At 56.7% G+C, this 25,156-nt stretch overlaps 1 protein-coding gene across 2 annotated transcripts in view; it reads left to right on the top strand.

Moving 5' to 3' along the window:
* Window positions 1-25,156, top strand: part of SCUBE1 (signal peptide, CUB domain and EGF like domain containing 1) — a 140,834-nt gene that overhangs the window by 57,167 nt on the left and 58,511 nt on the right. The window contains exons 5-7 of one of the 2 annotated variants that reach the window (XM_058568188.1): window positions 17,802-17,927; window positions 22,235-22,351; window positions 24,898-24,987. In XM_058568188.1, coding sequence (XP_058424171.1) covers window positions 17,802-17,927; window positions 22,235-22,351; window positions 24,898-24,987 — 333 coding nt within the window. The remainder of the gene's footprint in view (window positions 1-17,801; window positions 17,928-22,234; window positions 22,352-24,897; window positions 24,988-25,156) is intronic. The other variant, XM_058568189.1, reaches the window with a different exon arrangement.

The raw sequence follows: 25,156 nt of genomic DNA on the forward strand, positions 1-25,156 counted from the left end.
GAGGGGAAGGTGACAGGAGGATGGGTGATGGGGAGGGTGACAGGAAGATGAGGGGAAGGTGACAGGAGGATGGCTGAGGGAAAAGGTGACAAGAGGATGAAGGGAAGGTGACAGGAGGATTGCTGAGGGGAAGGTGACAGGAAATGGCTCAGAGGAAGATGACAGGAGCATGGCTGAGGGGAAGGTGACAGGAAGATGAGGGGAAGGTGACAGGAGGATGGCTGGGGGAAGGTGACAGGAGGATGGCTGATGGGAAGGTGACAGGAAGGTGACAGGGGATGGCTGAGGGGAAGGTGACAGGAGGATGGCTGAGGGAAAAGGTGACAAGAGGATGAAGGGAAGGTGACAGGAGGATTGCTGAGGGGAAGGTGACAGGAGAATGGCTCAGAGGAAGATGACAGGAGCATGGCTGAGGGGAAGGTGACAGGAAGATGAGGGGAAGGTGACAGGAGGATGGCTGGGGGAAGGTGACAGGAGGATGGCTGATGGGAAGGTGACAGGAAGGTGACAGGGGATGGCTGAGGGGAAGGTGACAAGAAGGTGTCAGGAGGATGGCTGATGGGCAGGTGACAAGAAGGTGACAGGGGATGGCTGAGGGGAAGGTGACAGGAGAATGGCTGAGAGGAAGATGACAGGAGGATGGCTGAGGGGAAGGTGACAGGAAGATGAGGGGAAGGTGACAGGAGGATGGCTGGGGGAAGGTGACAGGAGGATGGCTGATGGGAAGGTGACAGGAAGGTGACAGGGGATGGCTGAGGGGAAGGTGACAGGAAGGTGACAGGGGATGGCTGAGGGGAAGGTGACAGGAAGGTGACAGGAGGATGGCTGAGGGGAAGGTGACAGGAGGATGGCTGATGGGAAGGTGACAGGAAGGTAACAGGGGATGGCTGATGGGAAGGTGACAGGAAGGTGACAGGAGGATGGCTGATGGGAAGGTGACAGGAAGGTGACAGGAGGATGGCTGATGGGAAGGTGACAGGAAGGTGACAGGGGATGGCTGAGGGGAAGGTGACAGGAGAATGGCTGAGAAGAAGATGACAGGATGGCTGGGGGAAGGTGACAGGAAGATGAAGGGAAGGTGACAGGAGGATGGCTGGGGGAAGGTGACAGGAGGATGGCTAGGGGGAAGGTGAGAGGCAGGGCAGGGAGGACTTTCTGCAGAGCCCTGTCTGCCTCAGGTTTACACTTCAGAGGGGCCTGTTATCTGCATCACATGTGTGTGGAATGTTTCGGTGGCGGTTGGCTCTGGACAAGGCGGGGCCTTGTTCTTTTTAGAATAAAGAACCCTGGAGGGGAGCCTAGAAGCTCAAAGCAGGACCAGTCAATCTCTACTTTTCATGAGGCTGAAAATATGGGCCTTGCTCAGCACCCTCGCTCAGTGTCCTGACTCACAGGTGTCCAGGAACAGCTTGTGAAAAGTGCAGGTGCCCACACTCTTTCGCCTGGTCAGCTGGTCCAGGCCTGAATCCTGCCTGGGGCCTGAGTAAATCACCAGGAATTGACTGGTATGAGGAAGACTCAGAAGTCTGGGGTTTCATCAGGGGTCAGGGGCTTGGGACACTAGAGTGGAGTTTCTGGTCTCCCTGCACATGTTCTGGGGGCTTGGGCGCAGCAGCGCTCTGCCATCGGTACTGCACTCAGTGACCATGTGATGAGGCTGGGCTCCTCCATCCCACTCAGTGGGCAGTGCTCAGAAGCCCACCTTTGTGCCAGGGCAGGTCCTCCCAGAACCCACAGACTGCAGGGGAGGGAGGCAGGAAGTCAGGCAGACAGGCGCTGACTGGACAGTGTGTGGAGGGCTCCAGCACAGGGGTCCTGGGGCTACGGGAGGTGGGAGAGTGCTCGCTAGCTCACTCGCTCCCTCACTCACTCAGCAAAGAAGATTGCGTGCTTGCTGAGTGGTGGACTTCAAAGTACAGCGTTCCTTCCAGCCAGCACCCAGACTCCTGAGTGGGTGGAATAGAGGCCCTGCAGGTCACATGCATTCCAGTGAGCTACGCAAGAAGCCTTGAAGGGGGCCAAGCACGCCTTGCCCTTGGAACCTGAGCCCCCTGCTCCGAGCCACACCACCTCGGGGCTGGCTGGGGGGCTCTTTGGCGAAGGTCACTGAGGAGGTTTCAGGTGCAGATCCCTGGGGTTGGGTCAGGGCAGAGGGCCAGAGGTTGTCACCGCAGGAGCAGTCTCCAAGGCAGCTGCCCTCTCTGCCCCATGCCAGCCCTTGTCCTGGGCCCTTCCCCCACGCTCCCTCAGGCGGGTCCTTGACCTCCTCTGGACTTTGTCTTCCATCCTGCTGCTCCTGCTCTCACTTGCCCTTGGCCTGCAAGCAGACTGGACACCGTCCTCCTCACCCTCAACTTAGCCAGCAGGTGTCCTCACTAGGCCTGTCCCCATTCAGGATCACTTTGACGCTCTCGACTACCCTGGAAGTACCGCGGGTGAGCACTGCCGTCCCCATCGCAGAAGGGAAAGCCCACCGAGCCGGGCCACACCGGGAGGCAGTACTCAGCACTGGGAGGTGGATTTCTGATGCCAAAGCCAGTTCCACCCCTCCTCCAGACTCAGATAACCAAGCCTGTGGACAGAGAGCCACAATCCCCCCGAGCAGCCACAGAAGGCTTAGGATCCTATCAGTGTGCCTGGCTGGCAGCCTCCCGATGGCTTCTGGGCCTTGATTCCCACATCATGGGATCTGGGCCCGGACGTGACCTGAGGGGCCCCAGCATGGCTCTTGCAGGGCCAGGGACATCCGCTGCCCTACTCCAGGGCTTTCCGTCATTGGCTGGGTGTTGGGGCCCTTTGGGTGTGTGTGGCTGGGAACTTTCTGTTTTAAATGAGGCGAGATGGTGTGGCCACACTGGAGCATCCCGCCCCACCCTCAGGGCTGCCCTCTGTGTTCTTTCGGCTGCTCCCTGGGGCAGAGCAACCAGGCTAGAGCGCAGGGGCGGGACTCGTGGTGTGCAGGTTCTCCTCCCGGCACTGCCCGCTTGCTGCACACCCGGTGGGCAGGAGAATACATAGCTCTGGCATCTAGCGGGAAGATTTATGGTGCTGCTGGAGAAGTCCTATCCCGGCCCTGTGCAGTCCGGAACGGCCCTGAGGCGGGGACAATAAATCCAGCCCATTATTTTTTATGAGCCTCTCACCCCATAAACAACTCCTTTGGCTGGTGAGCCCAGCTTCACGCCCTTCTCCTGGCCTGGCCTCCAGCCAGCCCAGCAGCCCTACCCGGGACCCCTGGTCCTTACTGCACGGATTTCCCCCATGCCACAGAACCCTCGGGCCTCCCAGAGTAGACACTGCAGGGCAGACGGTGAGCACCAGACCAAGAGGTAGCTGGCTCCCTTCTCGGCCACAAGTCCTGGGGTTTCTTACCTGTAAAATGGGGCAGACGCTAGTATCCTTCATTATAGGATTGTCCGTGAGGATTAGAATGAGATAATATATACACTCCATGTCCCCTAGTGGAGGGCCTGGTCTTGGAATCAGTAAAACTCTCAGCTGTCGCTGGGCATCAGCATGTGCCAAGCACTGTGCCCAGATGTTGACACGGGTAAGGATCCTGAGAACAATCTGTCATGTAGCTGCTGTTGTCCCCACTTTGCAAGTGAGAAAATGGAGGCTGAGAAGCAAAGAGATGTGTCCATAGTGAGTAAGTAGCACAGTCAAGATTTGAACCCAGGTCTGACCGACTCCTAGGACCAAAGATACTGAATGAACAAACGGATGGAGGAGGCAGGAGCAGGGGTTGCAGTGCAGCCTGAGCCCCTTGTGGCACCAGGGCCCTGCCTCTCCACCCTCCTCCTGGGGCCGGGCTGCCACCCTTTCACTGAGTTAGTGCAGCAGCTGCCTCCCAGGTCTCCCTGTCCCGTCCGGCCTTCTCACGGCAGCCAGAACCACTGTTCTACCCAGTGCTCTCGCCTGTCCTTCCCCACTCGGGACCTTCCCCGGGCTCCTCTCCGTGCTGTCTGTGCACGTCATGAAGCAACCACAGCAAACTCTTGTCTCTCCCGCACCAGAACCTCTGCCTTCACTGCCTTCCAAGGCCTTCCGCAGTGCAGCTCTTCCCCAGTCCCTCCCCACCTGCCTTCTGTTCTCCCTGTGACCGAGGAGCCCTGTGACATGTGCCCTTTACCCATTATGGGCCTTGGCGTGTGCTGTTTTCCCCGCCTCGAATGCCATTCCCCATTCCCCTCACTTCCTGGAGAACTCTTCATCATCCTTCAAAACCCAGCTCACTTTCCCTTCATCTGTGAAGCCTTCTCTGACTCTTAGGCAGGCGCATCTTCCTCGCCACCGTGCACCACGTTGTTCCTGGTGGCTCAGCTCTCTCTTAGGGCTGGGTGTGCAAGCTCCTGAGAAGGGCATGGATCTAACGCGAGGCCGGGGACAGAGGAGACGCGCCGAGTGGATGTGAAAGGGGGTTGGCTTCCTCCCCTGAGGGAGAGAATGCCTGGATTGTGTGTGGAGAAATCCATCCCTGTGCCAAGCAGCATGCGCAGCACCGGGAGGCCGGCCCGGGGCACTGTGGTTTGGCTGGTGCCACTGCTGCTGGTCACGCCTGGGCTGCTCCCGCGGCTGCATTCAGCTGCAGGGCGGCTGTGGCCTCTCCGGCAGGATAGCCCAAGCTTGTCAGAAGTTCCGAAACCTCTGGCTCCTGCCTCCGTGCCTCTGTGTGAGCCGATTCCTCTTCTGGAATACCTTTATTCCCTGCTGCCCTGAACCCTGACCCCATGTTCCCCAGGGCCCGTCACAGTGGCTGACCCAGTGTGTGCCCTCCCATTTGTTTACCGAGTGAAGTGACAACTCAGCAACCTGTTCGAGTTACAATAAACAGTAGGGATCGGCGTAAGTTCCCAAAGGTGGTTGTACCTGCCCCTGACACGACCTCTTGGGAAAGGGAAAGGTACTCAGCATTTATTGAGTTCCTACTGTGTACCAAGCCCTTGGTACCCTTTAATCATCAAAGGACCCTGGATAGTAACAGCTGCCACCCCATTGTGCAAAGGAGAGAATGGAGGGGCGGGGAGGGCAGCAGCACAGCTGGTTTGGGCTGAGGCCGGGTCCGAGCCCAGGGGTTTGCTGCTGGGGAGCCCCTGCTCTTTCCCACGGTGCCTGGTGGACGGAGGGGAGAGGCACCGGTGTGGTGGTGGGGAGCTGCTTGTGTCCTCAGTTCTTGTTGGCTTCTCCTCCAGGGTCCCCAAGGGCTGCTATGCGAACACTCACAGGGTGGCCACGTCAGCCCCTCCTGCCCCTGGGCTCCTTCTGTCCAGTCACCTGTCAGGAGGGAGAAACAGACTTGTTCCCTGGTCACGGCCAGGCCGTGGCCCAGAGCCTGTGTGAGTTGTCTCTCCCGCTGTGGCTTCCTTTAGGGTCCCTGTGGAGGGAGGGATAGGGTTGCCAGATAAAATACAGGAAACTCGTTTAAATTTGGATTTCAGATAAACAATGAATCTTCTTTAAATATAAGTATGACCCGTGCAACTTTTGGGACATACTTATACTCAGGAAATACTTGTTGTTTGTCTGAAATCCACATTTAACTGGGCATCCTGTGTTTTATTTGCTAAATATGGCAGCCCTGGGGAGGGAAGGTCCGCTCCAGCCTCCCAGGCCTGAGCGGAGTTGACGCTCAGGACTCCCCAGTCCTCTGGTCCTGGCAGCTGGAGCCTCGGGGATGCTTGACGTGCTCGTGGTGACGCCTAGTGATCAGCTGGGGAACTTCAGGAGGCAGGGAGAGGAAGGAGGGTTAGCCCTGGGAGGGGCGGAGGAGGCAGGGCCAGGCGAGGAGCGGCTCTGAAGGGACGGGTACTGGAGAGTCAGCCAGTGAGGGCGGTGGGGGTGTCGCAGGCCAGCCTGTGCTGAGCACCACCTGAGTCTTGAGCCTGAGCTGGAGCCATCACCTCTTCACTGCCCTTTAATGAACTTGCAAAAGAGGGTTTTAGTCTCCCACTTCACAGAGGAGGAAACTGAGCAAGTCCTGAGGCCGCACCTTAGAACTGGCAGGATTGGGGGTGCGAAGCAGAGCTGGTGAAACCAGGTCCGCCCCACTCAGTGATGCTGACCCTCCTGCGGCACTCGGCAGCTCTGCAAACGTTTATCCACGTGTGTCTGCACAGACCACTGCATGGTCCTCACAGCTGTCAGACAGGCTCCCTCCCATCTCAAGGAGGCAGCTTTCCAGGGCTCTCAGGGCCAGGACTGGTCAAGGCACCGGGGGTAAGAGGCTGAAGGAGGCTGGTGTCCATCCCTGCTTTCTGAGAAGGCATGCCCAGCCCAGCCCCTCTGCTCTTACCTGGGAGGCCAGGAGCCAGCCAGCCTCAGCTCTCATCCATCCATCCGTCTGTCTGTCTACACCATGCCTGCCTACCCAGTGAGCAGCCGTGGCAATGGACTTGGTCTCAGCTGAAAATCCACCTGTGAGGGGGTGGGCGCCCCGGGTGGCTCTGCTCGCAGCCTCAGCGCAGGGCCTGCACAGGTGGTGCTTAGCAAAGCTTTATAGAATGAGTGAGTGAATGAATGGGTGAGCTTCAATGCCAGTTGACAGCCCCCGAATGAGGGCAGCAGTGCCTCATGTACCATCTCCTGATGTGACAGGAAGAATGCTGAGCTTGAGAGCCAGGGCATTGGGAGTCAGAAGGTTATGTGTGACCTGTGCTGACTCCACATGAGTCAGGGTGGTCACTGTCCTGTGGGCTTCAGCCTCCTCAGTGGAAAAGGAGAGGCTCATCTAGATGCTCTCCAAGGTCCTTTCCAATTCTAGCTTTCCAGAAAACCAGTCCATTCTGGCTGTTGGCTTGCATGTCAACTCAAAGCAGGATGGCTTCTCTCAGAGCCCTGCCCCATGTCCATAACCAGTGTGCTGTTGACCAGCCGCCCCACAGGGCTGGACCGTGGTCTGGCCACTGTGAGAGCAGAGCAGGATCAAAGGCACAGCGAGGAGCGGCTAGTCCTGTGGAAAGGCCCACTGTATGGGAGACCTACCTAAATATTCGTGGAAAGAATCAGCAAGTAGGCAGGTGAGCAGATGAATATGGAAGGCACTGGGAGTCAAATCACACGAGGTTCAGACTTTGGTGGCTGGACCAGCTGGGCGGCGAGTGCTGAGAGATGGTGAAGGTCACACTCAGCAGGGCCAGTCCTCCTGGGCCCTGGCAGGGGGCCGCTGAGCGGAAAGGATGGGGTGGGGGTGGGTAGAGGGCCTAGGAGTTGGGGGTGGGGGACAGTGAGGAGAAGTTCAGGCTGACAGGGCTGTAAGACACTGGCAAGGACAGGGAGTGGAGCAGAGTCCCCTTGAGGGCCACCGAGGCCACTGAGTGGGCACCGGGGCTGGTGGGGTGTGAGGTGAGCATTTGGCCAAGGGGCTGGGACCCCTTTGGGCCTGCTGTTGGAGTGGCCACTTGGAGTTTGGGTCCCTGCTCCTCCTTAGAAGTCGGGAGACCACTCTCTGAGCCTCAGCATCGTCACCTGTCAGGTGGGCCTGCTAATGCTACCCGGCACTCAGAGTCGTGGAAATGTTCCATTAGGGGTGCTTGCTAAGAGCCTGGCATGGGGCCTGGCACTGAGGCGCTCTGGGTAAGTGGAAGCCCACAGTCTTAATCACTCCCATTTCCCAGGGGGGGCTGCCTCTAGTGATACAGCCAGGGGTGGGCTGGGCTCATGGTCAGCTGGGGGTCTAATCTGGGGCAGCAGGCTGCTGGTGCTCTGGCCAGGCCTGGAATTGCCCAGGAGGATGTAATTTCGGGGGTGCAGGATGGGAGGCAGAGCCCTGTATGTCTGCTAAAGCCCAAGGCTCATAATGAGAGGCCCTCGGAGCACCATCCAGGCACAGGTGCTGTTAGAGTGTAATTAGGGGATCGAGGTGGAGCCAGACGGGCGGGCAGGTGGCAGCCAGGCCTGGGCCTGCAGCCAGACGCACTCCAGTTGCCTGAGTGTTGGCCCCTGGTCTGATGCAGAGTCCAAAGCCCAGAGCAGCTGAGCCCAGGCCCCTCATCAGCATGGTTGGGTTCAGCGAACATGTCTTCGGCCTTCACTCAGGGCTAGGCGCTGTGCAGGGCATGGGGGTGCGGGCAAAGAAGTGACTCAAGGGTGGGCCCTGCCCCCTCGAGGAGCCCCCAGTCTGGTGGGAGAGACAATGCAGACCCAGCAGTTACAGTTAGTATGGTGGTGCTATGAGAGGGGGGAGTGCAGGGGGCTGTGGAGGCCCAGGCCAGGCCCCTAATGCAGCCTAGGGACTTAGGGGGAGGGTGGAAACAAGGAGGGCTTCCTAGAAGAGGTGACACCCAAACAGAGTCTCAAATAACTAGTCAGAAGTTGCCATTCACAGGAGGGAGGGAGTGCGTCCCTGGCAGAAGGAACTACATTCCCAAAGACACCAAGGTGAGAAAGGACAAGGCTGTGCAGGTGACAGCAGAGAGTCCCTGTTACCTAGGGCCCTGCAGGCCTCAGTGTTCTCATCTGTTAGTGGGGAAAATACCAGCCATAACAGCCCTGCTGGGTTCCTGAGGAGAATTAGTGTGATAACATATCTAAAGCACGTGGAACAGCTTGACACAACTGTTCTAGGAAGATATGCATGGCTGTTGTCATCGTCGCCTCTCCCACAGGCCCCTCCTGCCACTGTTCCTGTGCCTTCCCCTGAGTCAGGACCTTCCTGATGTTTCTGCAGCCCCTGTCCAAGCATCAGGAGCCCATGTTTGTCTTTCCCTGCCTGGAGTCTAGGTTGGGGAAGGCAGCAGCCTTGTCCCACCACCACCTGGGCTCCAGCCTTGTTCTGGGCTCCGCAGTTTCTATTGATGAGGTGGAAGGGGAGGGAAGCCCTTCCTCCCCAGTGCGGGGAGGCGGAGCAAGGTAATTGTTCTTTTCTCCCTGCTCTGCAGTTCCCAGCTTGCCTTCCCTTCCATGTATTTAAGAGACATGGATTTGAAAATGATGTTATTGATGTAGTCGCCATAGCAACGACCCTTGGGAGGCACACATTCCGGCTTTGTTATCCTGGGCTGGGGCAACAAGAAAGGCCCGGCTCCTGAGTACGAACAGATTGAGCCCACCTCCTGCTGCCCTGCTTTAGGTGCATCGGTGAACTTTGCTTTGCTGAAGACACCATGTGCACACTGGTTTGGGGCAGGCAGATTCTGCCGTCGTTTACCTCTGCACGATCTAGTGGAGTATCCAAAAATGATAGAAGGCCTTGGGAAATATAGACCCTGGGGGGGAAGGACTGCTGGGGCCTGTCACAGAAGGCAAGAATCTGGGGAGGGGGCCCATCGGGAGGAAGTGCTGGGCACCTGGGAGAGGAAGGTGTGGCCCAGGGCCTGGCCGTGCGTGAGCACAGTGTGGCCCTGGCAGGTCTCCCCTCTCCCACCCTGGTCTAGCCTCCGTGTGCTCGATTGTGAAATGGACATGGCAACAGCCACTTCTCAGGCTTATGGTGAAGGTTAAAGTAGATGAGAGGGTAGTCAGAGCCCAAGCGCCTACATTATGTCTTCTGGAAAACTCAGAGAAAGGGGCTGTTAAATGTGTCCCAAATCTAGGCTCCTTCCCCCCTTTCAGGGTGATAGCAACAGCCTCCCACTTCTGGCCTGCAATCTTGCCCCTGCAGGCCGCCTTCCACGCAGCATCCATATAAGTGCGTCACTGCCTGATTTACAGCCTTTCTGTGGCTCCCCTGCCCAGGATGAGGTCCTTCGAGTCCTCGCCTGCACCCGTAGCAGCTCCCTGGCCTGAGGAAGGGAGTGCACGTTGAGGGAGCACCTGGGAGGCAGGTCCTGCGACTACCCACTTTTACATAGGTGGGACCCAAGGCTGAGAGAGGTGAAGCGATTGCCCAAGGTCACGCAACAAGTGGCAGAGTCCAAATTTGGACCTGGCAATGTGGCAGCAAAGCGTCTGTCTCCTCATTGCTCCCCGCCCCATGCTGGGCACCAAGGAGACACTCGGTCAGAGTTTGTAGATTGTAATTGGATTTGGATGGGTTGGATCAAATTAGATTCAACCTGGCAGGCAGCCTGGCCTCACTGGCACTGGGCCCCTAAAGACCAGGATTTCTGGGAACAACTCTGAAATTATATCTCACTTCCCCTCAAGGAGGGGAGATAAACAGGGCTTTCTGCTGAACTCTGAGCTGTGGTTGCTCCCCGGTATGGAGACAGGGAGCTGGGCTGAAGGAGAGGCAGCGCCTGGCCCGGGGGCAGCTCTCTTGTTGTATGGCCCCCAAGAGCAGATGTGGTACAGGGCAGGAGGCCACAGGAGGACAGAGTTGGAGGCAGGGCCCTTCAGTTCCACCAGCTCGCAGAAGCCTGCTCTGTGCCCGGCCCTGGGCTCAGCCCTGCTCTGGAGGAGCCTGTGGGCCTGCAGCAGTGGAGATGGTCTGCCAGCGGAGCTGACCAGAGTGGGCCTGGCTGCCTCAGAGGATCTGGGATGGGGCCAGGGGTGCTTCCTGGGCCTCAGCAGAGGGGGTGGAGGAGCAGACCCTAACGTCCTTTCCAGTGTGGAGCCCAGGACCGTTATCCTGGAGCAGAAGTGCACACTGAGCACCCCACATACCCCAGGATTCACCCTTCCACCTTGAAACCTTCCCTCGGCCCTGCGGCCCTTGGCAGTAGCTCACTGCCCTCAGGACGGCCCTCCTGGGAGAGGGCAGAGAGGGCATGACATCCCCTCTACCCTTGAGGCTCTGAGGCACAGAGGAAGCGACGCCAAGCTCCAGGTGGTGGGGCAGGTACCCTGTCACTTGCCCGGACCTGCACCACCCCAGTCCCTGAGCCACCATGACCTCATCCGTAAGGTGAGGAGTTGGAGTAGGCCATCCTGAAGCTCATAACCGGGAGCCTGCCAGAGGGGGTGGAGCAAAGCTCTCCTTTGTGTTAAGTGAGGGGCAGAGAACTATCGCAAGAGTGACTGCAGGACTTCTCAGAGCCTTTAAAGTGTGTTGTGAAGTCCCTGCATCAGGATCCCTGAGGCTCTGTGTTTCATAGAACACACAACAGGGAATGCCACAGCAGTGCTTTCAAAATTCTCCCTCCCTCTCGCCTTGCCCCCCATGGGGTTAATCTGTCCTGAGCTAGGAGAGCCTTCCTTTCTCTCTTCTCTTCCTCCTCCCTCCCTCTTTCTTCTTCCACCCGTCCCTCTCTCCCTCACTCTTGTTCTTCTCTTTCTTTCTTTCTTTCAGCCTGTTTGCTGATTCCCAACCCTGTGGCAGGCCCTCTGCTGGGTACTTATGATACAGAAAAGAATACAGCTCAGGTCTCCCTTCAAGTTACCCGTGGTTGGCAGGGGAGACAGGCTTAGCAGCTATCCGCATTTAACACAAGGCAGAATAAAGCAGGAGCAGAGGAGAAATGCTTTGATAACAATGCTGTCTTAGGAATCTACTCTGTGTCACACACATGACATAGTTATCGCATATAGCAAACCTTGGAGGTGAAGATCATGAGACCCCATTTCCCAGCTGAGAAAACAGACACAGAGAAGGCGGCGTTCAACCAGAGGCTCAGGTATAATGAGGGAAGGTTCCAGACCCCCCCCCACCCCCTTTGTGAGTGGCAGTCTTCCTCAGGGTGCCTAGGTGGTGGTGAGCAGGTGGCTGGGCCATCTTATGGGCCTGGGAGCTGGGCTCTCCCTCTGGTGGCTTTACATTCACTCCCTCAGCAAGATGTCCTGAGCATCTGCTGTGTGCGGCCAGAGTTCCAGGCGCCGGGACACAGCAGTGAACAAGACACGTTCCCTGCCTCAAGCGACTAGCGCAGGGAGACACACACGGGAGGACATACAGAGCCCCCGCCCCCCACCACAGCAGCACTTTGTCAGCTGGAGGGAAGAGCACAGAGAGCCAGGAGGCTTGGTCTGAGGGTCAGAGCTTGAGCTGCACAGGAAGGATGAAGGCATCAGTCGGCCAGAGGAGGGGCACCTTTCAGGCTGAGCCCAGAGAAAGTGAGTTTGTAGAGGAGGCTCCACTCGGCACTGTCCTGAGGCTGGTCTCATAGGCTGATCCTTTCCCTCTCCCCTTGCTTGAGAGGCCGCCAGAGCGACCTTGCTCAGCTGAGGGCTGCTGCCTTTCGCAGAGCAGCTGCCATGGCCCTGGGCCTCTCTGGTGCCTCCAGCCTGGCGGGAGGGCCAGCAGTGGCTGCAGGTGATAGGGTCGGAGACCCAGGCAGTTGTAAGACACAGCAGCTTGGGGACCTCTCGCTGTTTGGAAAGGCTAGAGGGGTGGCGCATGCAGTCCGAGTCGAGGCCGTGTGCAAGCTCGATGGTTCTGCAGGTGAGCTGAGGCTCCGCCCTCACACTCATGGCCTTCCAGTGACAGCTGGGGGAAGGTTAGAGAGGAGGCAGGACTGTGTGCTTTATTGATGGGCTACCCCTAGGGCTTCACAGAGGAGGTGGCATCGGAGTTAGCCTTGAATTTTAATAGGCTTTTCGTTCTGAGGACCATCAATAGTAAAGGCACCATTTGTTACACTAACTCTGTGCCGAGTTCCTAGTTCTGTTCACCTCAGGAGATGCTTGCTGACAATCAGCCATCTGGGTCCCACAAGTGTAGCACAGTGTTCCCAGGGTAGGAGAGCCACGGCTGGGAGCCCACAGCCCGGGTACCAGTCCTGCCGTATGATGGGGGCCTCCTTTTCCCCGCCTGTAAGATGGATGGACAAGATGGACTGCAAGGATTCGTCCTGCCCTGACCGTCTGTGGTTCTGCCAGCCACAAAGCCTGCAGAAGCCAGTGCCGCCCCGGGTGCGGGGGAAGGTATTGCAGTCCGCGTGTCTGCAGCTGGCGAGGAGCTGAATTATCAGCACAGAGGAAACTGCATTCCCCCAGCCCTCCCTACAACTGCAGCCTGGGCAGTTGTAGCCATCTTTGGAGTGGTTGCCAGGGTCATTTTAAAATGTGATGGCAATGCCCTAATGACCAACCATCTTAGGGTGACAGTGCCTCCAGAAGCGCTCAGGCTGAGCAACTCTAGTCTCACTCTGGCCTTCCACACAGGGGTGAGCATGTGAGTCTCCCTGTTGGTGGCTGCTGTTCCCAGCTGCCCATTCCACATCAGCCTATCCCCCAGGACAGTGGCTGCTCAGGTATGAGACCCCAGACCTCTGCTCCAGACCTTCATGGGAGGAGGGCCAAGGTTTCATTCCACTTCCCCTCCCTCCACTACAGAGGCACGAAGTGTCCCCTCCCAGTCAGGAATCTGTATTGGACAGTGAGGCCACTGAGAAGGCTAAGAGCTCAGCCTGAGTCACACAGAGAGCATAGAGGAGCAACATAGCCACCCCATCAGTGCTGGGGGCAAGGGGAACATGAGCATCCAGAGGCCCTTGGGGCTGGGTTATCAAGGAAGGCTTCCTGGAGGAGGCACACAGTGGCATTCAGCCATACAGAGCAAGGCAGACCCTCTGGAGCATCACCACCAGTCCCCTGCCCCCTGCAGCATCCAGTCTGCAGCAGGCGCAGCCGACAGAGACACCCCCTCATCCTAGTGGAGGCAAGAGGTGACGAGTGCCTGGAGAGTCGGGGGTCGTGGCTTCAGACCCACCTGCACCCCCAGGGGTTCAAACAGTATAGACAAAAATCTGTATCCACCTCCCCATTTTCCTCTGCAAGGACTCTCCTCTCAGCTGACTCACCCCTTGTTTTGGAAAATGTAGTTTTTAATAAAAAATATATTAATGTTGACATGTGATAAGGTTTTAATTTCTATTTTTAAATTAATTAATATAAATTTCCCTGTTTGTAAATATTAATAGCTGTAGCACATGAGCACATACAGAGGCTCTTTGGGCTCCTCTGTGATCGTTAGGAATGTAAAGAGGCTCTGCAGCCCACCTGCCAATGACCCCGGCCACCCCTTCCCTCCGCCGGAGAGAAGGAGGCGCTCTGGGGGCAACTGGGCCAGAAACCAAGTGCTTCGGAGCCCGTGTGGATCTTGAGCGAGGAGGACAAATCACATGCCCACGGCTCAGGTCTTGAGGGGGAAGACGGAGGCCTCGCCTTCCTCTCCCACGGTTGTTCAGGGGACTAAAGTAGAGACCTTTGAGACTGGCTGATCACAGGTGGGGGCTCGGGGCCGCCTTCCCAGCTCCAGGGCTTCACTGCTTAGTGCCATTCAACTAGATTACTCCCCCAAATTATCCTTTGCGAGCAAAACAACAAGGACAACTTGGCTCGTTATTAAAGTCTAGATTCTCAAAAAGAAAGATCACCTGATGGCAAGTCCATCATATGGGAGAAAACTGATTTCTAAAGCTTAATACTCTGTCTAGTGTCCGAGGTTCAGGGCTGCATCGGCTCCCCGGTGACAATTTATGGTTGGTGATGATTAGCAGGGCTTCTCGTAAGTTGTGATTCTCTGGCTGGGAATGGAAATTCAATCTCCCTTTCTTCAGCACATATAAGCCTGAGCTTTAATAGGAGGCCTTGGGCTCTTCCCAGCTTAGGAAGAAAGCACAGATCTCCTTGATCAGCATCAATTTCCTGAACCAGCCGTGGAACAGCCCTGGGAAATTAACATGGGGTGGTGGCGTGGGGGAGACACGGGGAGTATAACCCAAGAGTCAGGAAGCTTTGTGGAAGTGGTGGAGTTTGGGAGAGGCCCAGGATTTTGTTTATGGAAGACAGGAGAAGCAAGGGGCACTTCTAGGGGGATGCTCGGCGGGCAGTGTGGGATTGCGGGCCCACGGACTACGTGTAGGAGGTGGTGGGAGATGAAGCTGGGAAGAAGCTGGAACACCAACTCCTTGGCTGTTTGTGGGCAGCAGGGAGCCACGAGAACCATATGAGCAGTGAGGGGTGACCCTGGACTCAGCCCATCATTGACAATAGCCATTGATGAGGTCAGAGAGGCTGCTTGGTGGCCGCTGCTCACTGGCCAAACCCTCGCCAGGGCAGGAGTCTCTCAGACCTGCTGAGAGATCCAATATGTCAGTGGCCCGAGGGAGTCCCTCTACTGAAAGCAGGGCTGCCCGGCCTAGCCAGGGCCCTGTGAGGAACCACACTTTCTCCAGATCTGCAAGAGAAGGCACCGGCCTTCAGAAGTCAGTGCCCCCATAGAAAGATTTGGTCTCAGTTATTAAATAGCTACCATATCTGGCACTTTCCTGTCCGGAAGGCAGAGATTATCATTCCCATTCTATAGATGAGGCTCATGAAGTAAAGCAGTTTTCTCCAAGACACGCAGCTAGTAAGGAGGCCAGACTTATGCCCAGGCCAGGGCTGGCTCGTACGGGCTCACGGCAGCCAGTTGTACACATTACACATTCTTCCAGCTCCATCTTCAGTGACGTCTCCCTGGTCGCTTGAAATCAGCCATGGTTGGAGCATTTACACCACAGAAATTGGGAAATGCTGCAAATCAGCCTCCCTCCAACGCCATCCCCCCACCCGCGCCATTTGTTGAACATCTCTCAGCATGCCGTGTCTTTCTCCCACGCCGCTCTGCCAGTCACGCGTGCGTAGTGTCTTGGAATTTAGTGAGAGGAAAGAGTTGGCCTTCCCATGAGAACTTGCAGCTTCCTGTGAGGAGCCATGGCATTGAGCTCTTCGCTGCTTCAGCTGTCGGTTAGTTGGTCGTATGCCACGTCACTCTAGCAATTTGGGTGGAATAAGTGAGAAAATCAAGGTGAAGGAGGAATAAGAGTAGTAAAACCAAGTGAAACCGAGGGTCAGGCTGCTGAGGAAAGTGCAGTCTTCATTCATTTCCATTTGTTTTTCTTTAACTTCAGACTTTTTTTTTTCTTTATTGAAGCTGCCAGGGTGTTTGTGTTTTTAAATATGTCAGTTCTCAGTTGCCCCATGCCCATGCTTAAAGGGGACGGGGTCAAGATTGAGCTAGTCCTCGCCTTGAACAGGAGGCCAGTGAGCGACCTGGGGAAGGAGGCTGCCTGTGTGTCCCCGTCTGTGGGGTTCCTTCTCTCTGTCCAAGGCCTGCTCCTCGCAGTGGGACATGGAAGTCAGGTCTCGGGGCCGATGCCGGCAGACAGCAGCTCTTCCTTTCATCTGCCTTTAGCCTCTTGATGGACTTGTGACCTACAACCTCTCACTTGACCCCTGACCTCATAAATTCTGGAAACTCCTCACAAATCACCAGGAAGATAAACATCGGCTGGGGTCAACTGAAGGGGGTCCCAGCCATTCCAGGCAGTCAGAGAGGGGAGGTCAAGCCTTCAGGGGGAGAGAGGGATGTCCCGGAAACTGTGCTGACTGAGGAGAGGGGCTGAGTGGCCCACCCAGGGGACCCTTGTTCTCCCCGATCACACCACGCCCTCAGATGTGTTTCAGCATAATTCTTGGTGCTCACTGACTGGGCGGGGTGTGGAGGCCAGGCCTCTAGGGACTCCAGGCTAATGGTCCATAGTCCCTGCCCTTGAAACCCATGGGCAGCTCAGCTCTGCACTCAGCGAGGCCTTGGGTGGGGGAGGGGGCAGGGGTTTGTAGTCCACGGCTCTGGTTCAAGTCCTCGTGGTGCCTCTCAGTGCACCATGGGCCCTTGAGCAGGTGTCTCTGAAGGGGGTGCTTGCCTTCACAGGGAACGAAGGACCCCAGAACATGCACAGAGTGTTGTGACTGCCCGGGGTTGGGAGCCGCAACGGAGACTCTGGGAACCTGGGAGGAGAGGAGACAGGGCATCCGACTGGCCTTGAGAGGGACAGGGCTTCTGATCCTGGCCAGGAGGACAAGCTGGAAGGGCCTGCCGGGCAGGTCCAACATGGGCGAGGCTCCAGATGAAAAAGCCTCGCTGCAGCTAGAGGGTGGGGGCACTGTAGCAGGCAGTGGGGTGGCCCAGCCCTGGCACCCTGTGGCCATATCCTCTTTCTAAAGTCTCCCAACCAGCAGTGAGGCCAGTCGCTGACTGCCCTTTTAAGATGAGGCCTCGGAGAAAAAGGTGCAGGTTTGCAAACACTTTTGCTTTAAAAAGTAGCACCTGCCAACCAGCAGGAATCTCAGGCTAAGACCAGGAACACAGTGACGTGTGTGCTCCGTGAGCGCCGTGGGGCGCCTGTGCTGGGGTGCATGGGTGGAGCTGGAGGCCAGCGCCAGGTCCTGCAGGGCTCTGCGTGTGGGGACGAGGATTCTGGGAGTCCTGGGGAGCACTGCAATGACCGTGTACATGCTGAGACCTCCCTGGCGGCAGGAGGTGGTGTGCAGTTTAGGGCCTGGCCGTGGGGCTGGCGAGGAGCCTCTGCTGCCTTGAGGTCCAGTGGACCAGCGTGGCAGCCTCTGGCTTGTGCAGAAACACTGTGACAGAGGTGGTTAGGTGGGACTGACAGTGCCCCGGCTGTGACGACTGGAGGCGGGCCAGGGCATGTGAGCTCAGGGCTGCAGCCCACCCACCCAGCACTCTGGCCCATCAGCACTCCTCTCTGGGCCCAGCCAGCAACGAAAGTCTCTGCCTGCCTCACAGGGCACGGGGCATCCCTATGCGAACTGAAAATCGTTTTCAGTGCCACCCAGGCCTGCTTTAGTGGGGAAACTGTCTAGAGCTCTGGTCTAAAAGCGTTTCCATAGACCAGACTCCATAATCTGACAGGACAGGAGCGTTTCCTCCGTGGGTCCCGCAGGGTCATTTACAGCGTGGCTCTCAGAGCGAAGCCCAGCTCTAGCCCTGGGCGCTGTGTCCTTGGGCTCTCCCTGGGGGAACTCCATCTGGACGGAAGGTGCACACCCGTGCATGTGTGCAGTACCTGTGCCAACAGCAGCCCAAGAACACACCATTGGAGGGTGATGTTTCATTAGCCATCTCTTTTCAGCCTGAAATTTTCTCTCTCCGTCTCTCCCCGGTTCCCAACCTCTCTCTTGTCTGTCTCTCTTCCCAGAGGGTATGAACTGCATGAACAAAGACCATGGCTGTGCCCACATCTGCCGGGAGACGCCCAAAGGTGGGGTGGCCTGTGACTGCAGGCCCGGCTTTGACCTTGCCCAAAACCAGAAGGACTGCACACGTAGGTAGATGGAGGCAAAGGGGTCCGACACCCCCACGCGTCTCCTGCCATTGCTTTGTGGGGGGCTGTCCAGTCTACTGGACGTTGGCCGGGGAGGGCTCTCAGCCTCTCGGGGTGGAGAGAAGGGCAGGGCCCCTGAGGGAGCCTGGAGAGGCACGAGGAACAGGGGCTGTCAAACCCAGACTTGGGGGTTCCCTCACCTAGCATAACACCACTGATGGACACAGCCCCAGAGCGGCTGTATCTTCTGTAGGGCCCCGTATGATAGCCCCGCCAGTGCTTATTGTAACCCCTTCCTTCCCCCGACCCCAGAGACGCATTGGCCCTGAGCTCAAGCTCTCTAGTGGGAATGCAGGGACTATGGGTTTCTCGATGGGCCAGGGCAGCCCTTGGTAACAGGATGGTATAAAGAAGAAAAGGAGCTTGGTTCTGGGGCACCCCAGCCTGGGCTGTGCTGACTTTATTTCCAGGATCAAAGATGAGAACTCTCAGTCTGCCCCTACAAGGCTCACCGTAAATGGTGATATCCTGGAAGATCTGGGTTGAATGAGGCCTCTGGCCAAAGATACCACCTTAGGACCCGCTTGGAGGTCAGCCTGCAGGGCTCAAGTGTAATGCACCTCTTAACGTGGTCACCCAGCTCGCCAGGAGGAGTGGGAACCAGCAAACCAAGTAGGACAGGGCTGAACACACTCAGCTAGTCCTCCAAAGCTTCAGACCCAGTGCAGCCTCCCAACAGCTGTGTAGGGAGATGGAGGGATGTGGCCTCTACCCAGTGCAGCTGGGACACCCAGATCGATGTAATGCTTGCCCTGTGTCTGCAAAGAGCTGAGGGAGGCTGGTGTGAGTACTGCCTATCACTGTCAGAGACAAGTGCTTCATAGCAGGCCCACTTTCTGATGCAGAAAAATGGTTTGGAGGAGTCCGATTCCAACTCTCAATAGAGAAAGCGGTCCCAGCCCAGCTATTGAGATGGGAGACTGAGGCTGACCAGCTCTCATAAGGAAAACTGCCTTCCTTCCCATCCTTCATTCACCGGAGAAAGCTGGCTGTTGTTGGTCTATCTCCCGTAGTCATTGTGGTTCAGTTGTGCTCAGCTCCCCTTGGGCACCTTGCCACACCTTTCCCAGCTCATGCTCCCCTCAGACTGTCTCCAAGGCCTTGGGGGCCCACATGCATCAGACACAGTCCCTGTCTCCAAGGAGCCCATGCTGCAACCCCACTCGTGATCTGTCCGTTCCCCAAAGTGAAGACGCTTCCTTCTGCCCAGATGTGGTCCAGGATGGAAACCAGCCTTCCTCTTTGTTCCTGGTCTTTCCTCTGGGACAGCAAAGGTAAACATGTATGCTGTCACCAAAGGCAGGACCAAACAGGGACAGTTGACTGGGAAATGCCCAGCTCCAGCCCCAGGACTCCAGCCAGGCCCTCTTCTCCTCTACACCAGACGATGCCTTGAGCTGCAGAGAAACCTTCTGCCACCTGGCAGCTTTCAGAACGGAAGGTGAATAACCCCAGCTTTCCCAGTCCTCCCTGTTGGGGAGCTTCCTCAGGACAAAGGCCAAGGGCAAGCATGTGTGGAGTGGGCAGGCTTGTTGACAGGCTCGGCCGGCAGGAAGGCGCACCCCTTCAGTCAGACCGGCTGACGCCCGCTCTGGCCAAGCCCTGAGCTAGGTGCTGGGGGAGAGCTGCAAGCCGTGGGAAGAGGCTGGACTGACTGACTCGCTACCTGATTCCTTAATGCCATCTTGGACAAGTGCTACAAGGGGACAGTTTGCTCAGAGAGCATCTCCTGAGGGGCCGACGTGGTCTGAGAGGTCAGGAGCAGGCAGCGCTCCGTGAGCGGCCGACTCCCCCTCCCCCACCCCGACAGAGAAGAGCTAAGCCGGGACGTTTGCTGGTATAAGAAACAGCAGCCCCACTCTCCTCGCTAGGTGGCTGGGCAGTGCCCAGGTGTGTGGAGAGTCTGGTACCAATCTTGGGCCAAGGAGTGAGTGACTGCCCTGCAGCGCTCCTGTGAAGGGGCTGCACAGATAGCTGTCTGGCCAGTCAGCTCTGGTTCCTTCTGTATGGTCAGTGGGCAGGGGGTGAGTATAACATTAGCTCTGAGACTTTCACTCTAGCCCTTGAGAGCACTGGAGGTCCAGGAAATTCTGGATCTGGAGTTGGGTTGGGAGCTAAGGCCTGGCCTCGCCAGCCTTCCTGGACCAGCGGGGCCACAGGAGCTCTGCACCAAACTCTCTGATCCCCCCCAGAGCCCAGGACCTAGCCCAGGGTCAGAGGAGGTTTTCTCCATCCTTCTCCTGGTCTTCCGAGAGCTCAGGGCTCAGGTATTTATTTCTGTGTACAACCTGTAGGCTCTCCAGGAGCTCACATACTTGGCCTTTGGGGGACTGTGGGATGCACAAACACCTCTGTGGAGGGACTAAAGGACCCTTAGCATGGCCCTCCCTCGAGTTGCCCCAGACAGGCCTTTGTCCTCAGAGTCACTTGCAAGGCACAGCCCAGTCCTGGAGCCCAGAGCTTGGAAGAACTATCTGCGGTATCCTCACTGCCTGCTCACCAGCTCCACCCCTGCCCCTCTGAAATGGGGCTTTTCTCAGTCTGGAAAGGCACGTGATGTCCAGCCCACAGTGGGGCTCTGCCTGGGTCTCTCCCCTCACCTGAGATCCATGTGAAGCAGCATTCCCCTGGGACTCTTGGCTTCCCTGGGGCCCTTCCATTTCAGAGATGAGAATGTGTCTCCAGTCTGCCGGGCTCCCAAGAATGCTAAGAGATGCTTCTGTGGAGAAGGGGCCGAGGGCTTTGTGCCCGAAGCCCCAGTTGCGTTTCTTGAAGGAGTTCTGCAGGTCCTTGAAATTTCACCCTGGATGTTCAGTCCCTCCTTCGGATGGTCGTTAGCTCCTGCAGAAGAGGCCACCGGTTAGAGCCTGTGGTTGCTGAGGACGGCGTCTGGGACACTGAGCAGGACCATTCTCTTTGTGTCCTTCCTCCTCAGCTGGCGGGGAGACTGCATGTGTCCGGGCTGATGGGGCCACCGTCACTCCGGGCAGTGCCCCTGGAGGGGAAAGGAGAAGTACCTGGGAAATGCAGCTGCAGGCTCAGTTCTGAAATGCTCAGAGCCCTTCACTAGGGAGTTGCCACTGAGTGACTTCCCTCTGGTAGAAGCCCTGCTCGTGGGTCAGCTGCTGGAGCGTCATTATTCAGACTCTGCCAGTTCGGAATTCTCAGCCCCTCTGACCGTGGTTGCTCTGAGATTTATTTTTACATATTTGATCATCATTAGAGTTTTGCCAAGCAAATTAAGAGAGTAGATAGAATCCCGGACAAAGGCTAAGTTATCCAAGAGGACCTCCTGTCTGTGAGGCCGTGGTGCACCACTTGCGTACAGATGACAGGCTCTCTTAGAGCAGGGCTGCAGGATCCCCTCCCACAGAGATCTTGGATCTCCCTTAGTGACATCCCTCACCCTGGAAAGTGATGACGGTGTCTTTTCTTTTAAATAAACTTGAACTTATCATTTTTTCTACTTCAGACTGGCTCCTTTTTGTTCAGCCCTAATTCAGCCCACCCAGGTTGCTGATGCTGTGAAACATCTTAAGGTTCTGGGCTGACAGGCGCCAGCTCGTCCAGGCCGTAGGCATCGCCAACTTTGTAACATGTTGAAATAAAAGGTCATTTTCAAAACTGCTCCTCAGATGACATTAATTTGCATAAGTTCTGTCTGTTTGGACATCACCTTGGGAAGATTAGGGCTTTGAGGGCATAGAGTTTGAGATGGCAGCTGGGGCTTGGAGAGAATGGACATCTGTAGGGACATCCTTCCTTACACCACAAGACATCGGCAGAGGAAAGAAAGCTCTGCAACAACTAAGGAATTAAGGGTCCTCTCTCACCACGGGCTCCCCCACCACCACTTGCTGAGTATACCGGGTGTTAACAGACATTTGCCCATCGAGACAGGCTATTTTAAAGTGTCTTTTGCAATCTAGGAAGGATAAAATTGTCTAGCGTATCCCTTTCTCCAGCTAACACCGTCCGAGTGCGTCAGCTGTGTGCCAGCTGTGTTCGAAGCCCAGATGACCCAAAGTCTACTCTCTGTCCCACCCCAGGTCACCTCTAGGGAGTGAGCAGTTCCATCCAAGACCTCGAGGGGCTGAAGTCCCGGGAAATGTGTGTCTAGTCACTAACTATCTTGTGCCCTCACTTCCCTCCCCCGTCCCTTACAAGAAACAGCCAACACTGATAAACTAATCATTTTTGTTGTCATTCTGTTTATACACACGTACGTACACTTTGGGCCTAACTAGTAACCTGTAACTATGGAAACGGAGGCTGCCAGCACAGCTGTGAGGACACGGACACGGGCCCCACGTGTGGCTGCCACCAGAAGTACGCCCTCCACTCGGACGGTCGGACCTGCATTGGTAAGTCGGTGCCCTTGCCGCGCACTAGCACCCTCGCGCCACCTGCCCGTCGGGTGCACCATGTGGCCTTGACGCCAGCCACACCCCTCCGTGTCCCGGTTTCCAAGAAGGAAGCTTCAGGGAAACAGAATGGGAACGCCCCATGGTACTGATGGGGCTGGAGGGCGTCCCCGGGGAAGCTTTCTCTGGAGACTTACTTGGGGTCGTTCAGCCACCAGGACCAAGCGCCCCTGCGTTGTGTCACTGCGGGTTTTCTGCGGGTCCTCGTCCTCGGCGGTGTAGGCGGTGGCGGGGAGGGAGTTATGTGTGCCTAAGGAGGGCAGCCTCTGTTCCTGAAGCACAGGTATTTCCTCCCCTAATGTGGAGACACAGTCAGATTCCTTTACCCTACCCAGCCTCGTGACCTGCGCTGCCCACAGCAGTCTGGAAAACCAGGAGGCTTTAAGTCTCCGTTGTCTAGAACACTGGGGGAGATGGGATGCTGTGGATCCTGGGTGGGTCTGGGTGTTTACTGCTTTCCCTTCCCGAGCTCCTGGGACCCTCAGCAGATTTCCTCTCCTGCCTGGAGTCCCTTCTGCTCAGCGATGCCCCTCCCGTCGCCTCACCTGTTACGTGGAGTCTCCATTTGAGCCTCGGTCATCGCCTTCCTCCTGGTCCTTGTTTCCAAGGGGAGGCTGGACTGTTTGTGATTACCTCATGTATAAGCACAAGGAGGTTCTTTCCCCACTCAAATATCACTGCAAATTTTTTAACTGAGAAAAAGAGGAAGTTTGCAGTTGGTGCCCAGAGTTCATCCTCTTCTTTCTCTTCAGCGCTGGCGAACTTTAGAAACCCACAGGTCAGTGATCATGTTTATTTTTAAAAAAGGCCCCATTTCTTCTTATCAACTCGGAAGATATTTCTTGAGGGATTTTCAAGCAAGCGAGCAAAGCTGTGAAGCCCAGAGTTTGCTGTCGCATTCTGTCCCCTGTGACTCTGCTCCCTCGCACCCGGGAGTCGGGCAGAGGCGCCGGGCGGGGCCCCAGCGGTGCCCTCCTGGTCCCAGGCTGTCATCCCAGCTGCTGCCTGCCTGGTTCTCCCTTCCTCTGTGTGGTCTCTCCTCTCAGACAGCCGTTTTTGGTTTCATTTTACCTCATTCCTCCTGCTTTTCTGGTGATGGTCCCTGATTGCCTGTCTTGTCTGATAACTGACGTTCATTAATTATTTTCAGAGCCAAAAGGCAAACCAAACAACCAAAAAAAAAAAAAATTCAAAGCAAAACCCGGTCTCAGACCAGTGTCTCTATTGCAGCCTGATCCCATCTAGAACCTCCTGTCCCGCCTCTCTCCCTGTCTCCGCTGTCCTGCGGGGGGCTCTCCCGGGCCCCCCGGCCCCCTCCTGTCTCGTCTGCTGGGGTCCGCCTCAGTGTTTGCGTCTGCAGTGGGGCCACATCCGCCGGCTGCGGACCAGCGCAAACAGCTGCTGGGCCAGACACACACCCAGCCTCGTCTAACACATCTTGTCTTTGTCGACCCGACTCATCCTTCCTTATTTTTTTATCTTTTAGTGTCTGCTGCATGTGAAGGTCCCTGCTTGGATCTACTTTCTAATGTAACTTTCCTCCCCCCTTCCCTCCCCTCCCCTTAGAAATCCTTTTCCAGACCCAGCTCCTGGGCTGTGGCTCCCTGCTGGCCAGGAGAGCCTTTCATCTGACTTTGCTCACTGCTCCTCAGGCTCCACACATCGCCCACTGAGCAAAGATACGCAAACCGGCTAACCTAACGTGCTCCTCCACGGGAAGCATCTTGGCGTAGCTTCGTGCCGAGTGCCCAGAATGTCCCCTGGCCCGCCTGGCCGTCTCTCTCCGCACGCTCCCGAAAAGACTGACCCCTCTTTGCAACCCCTTGTTGAGCACTTGAATGTCTAGCTCTAGTTCTCTATAGACAAGCAGGCAACCAGCGCTGCCCAAATCGATCCCGTGGTTTTTCTGTGTCTGTTCAATTGGATCCACTGTTGTGTGTGTGCTTTTGTTCCTTCGTGTGTTTTGTTCTCAATTTTGCATGAGTGTTTGACACACTGTCACGCTGTTGAGACAGGGCGTCTGCTGTCCAAGCGCATCCATCACCGGACCTCGCAGCCCTGTCCCCTTGTCCTGTGCCTTGTCCTGTGCCTGCCTCTCCAGCCTGAGCCGGGGGTATCTGTAATCACTTGTGTCTTCCTGAGCACCAAGGTGGGGCTGTCTGCTTCTACGGCCCTCGGCAGATGGGTCCACTCTGACCCCAGCCTCCTCCTCTGTTTGCTTGCAGATGGACCCTGTGTCCCATCTGTGTCCTTTTGTGGTCATCCCCTTTTCTGCACCCCCTCCCGCCCTGCTGCCTCTTTGCTCTGCCCTGAACATGCCCACCTTGGAGGTTCCTGGGATTAGCCCCTTGGCGAGGACACCGCGCTGGCCCAGCATGCTGTGTTGGCTTTGTGTGCGCCACGCCGAGAGGCTGACTGTCTTGGGCCGCGGGAAGTGGGCTCTCATTAACCACCGGCTCCGTGTTTGTCCCTTACTTGTGTTTTAGAGAAGGATGAGGCTGCAATTGAGCGCTCTCAGTTCAATGCCACGTCAGTAGCTGATGTGGACAAGCGGGTGAAACGGCGGCTACTCATGGGTAACACTTTTCTTCCACTTCCTTTGTTGTACTTGCACCTTTGTTCATGTGTGTGTGTGCGGTATGTGCTGGTTGTGGGGCGTCTGAGTGTGTGCGTGCTGGTGTATCAGGCTGTGAGTGTGTGCTGGCCTGTGGGGTGTGTCTGTATGTCTGTGCGCGTGCCCACGTG

The sequence above is a fragment of the Diceros bicornis genome, chromosome 25, assembly GCF_020826845.1.
Source record: "Diceros bicornis minor isolate mBicDic1 chromosome 25, mDicBic1.mat.cur, whole genome shotgun sequence".
NCBI lineage: Eukaryota > Metazoa > Chordata > Mammalia > Perissodactyla > Rhinocerotidae > Diceros > Diceros bicornis.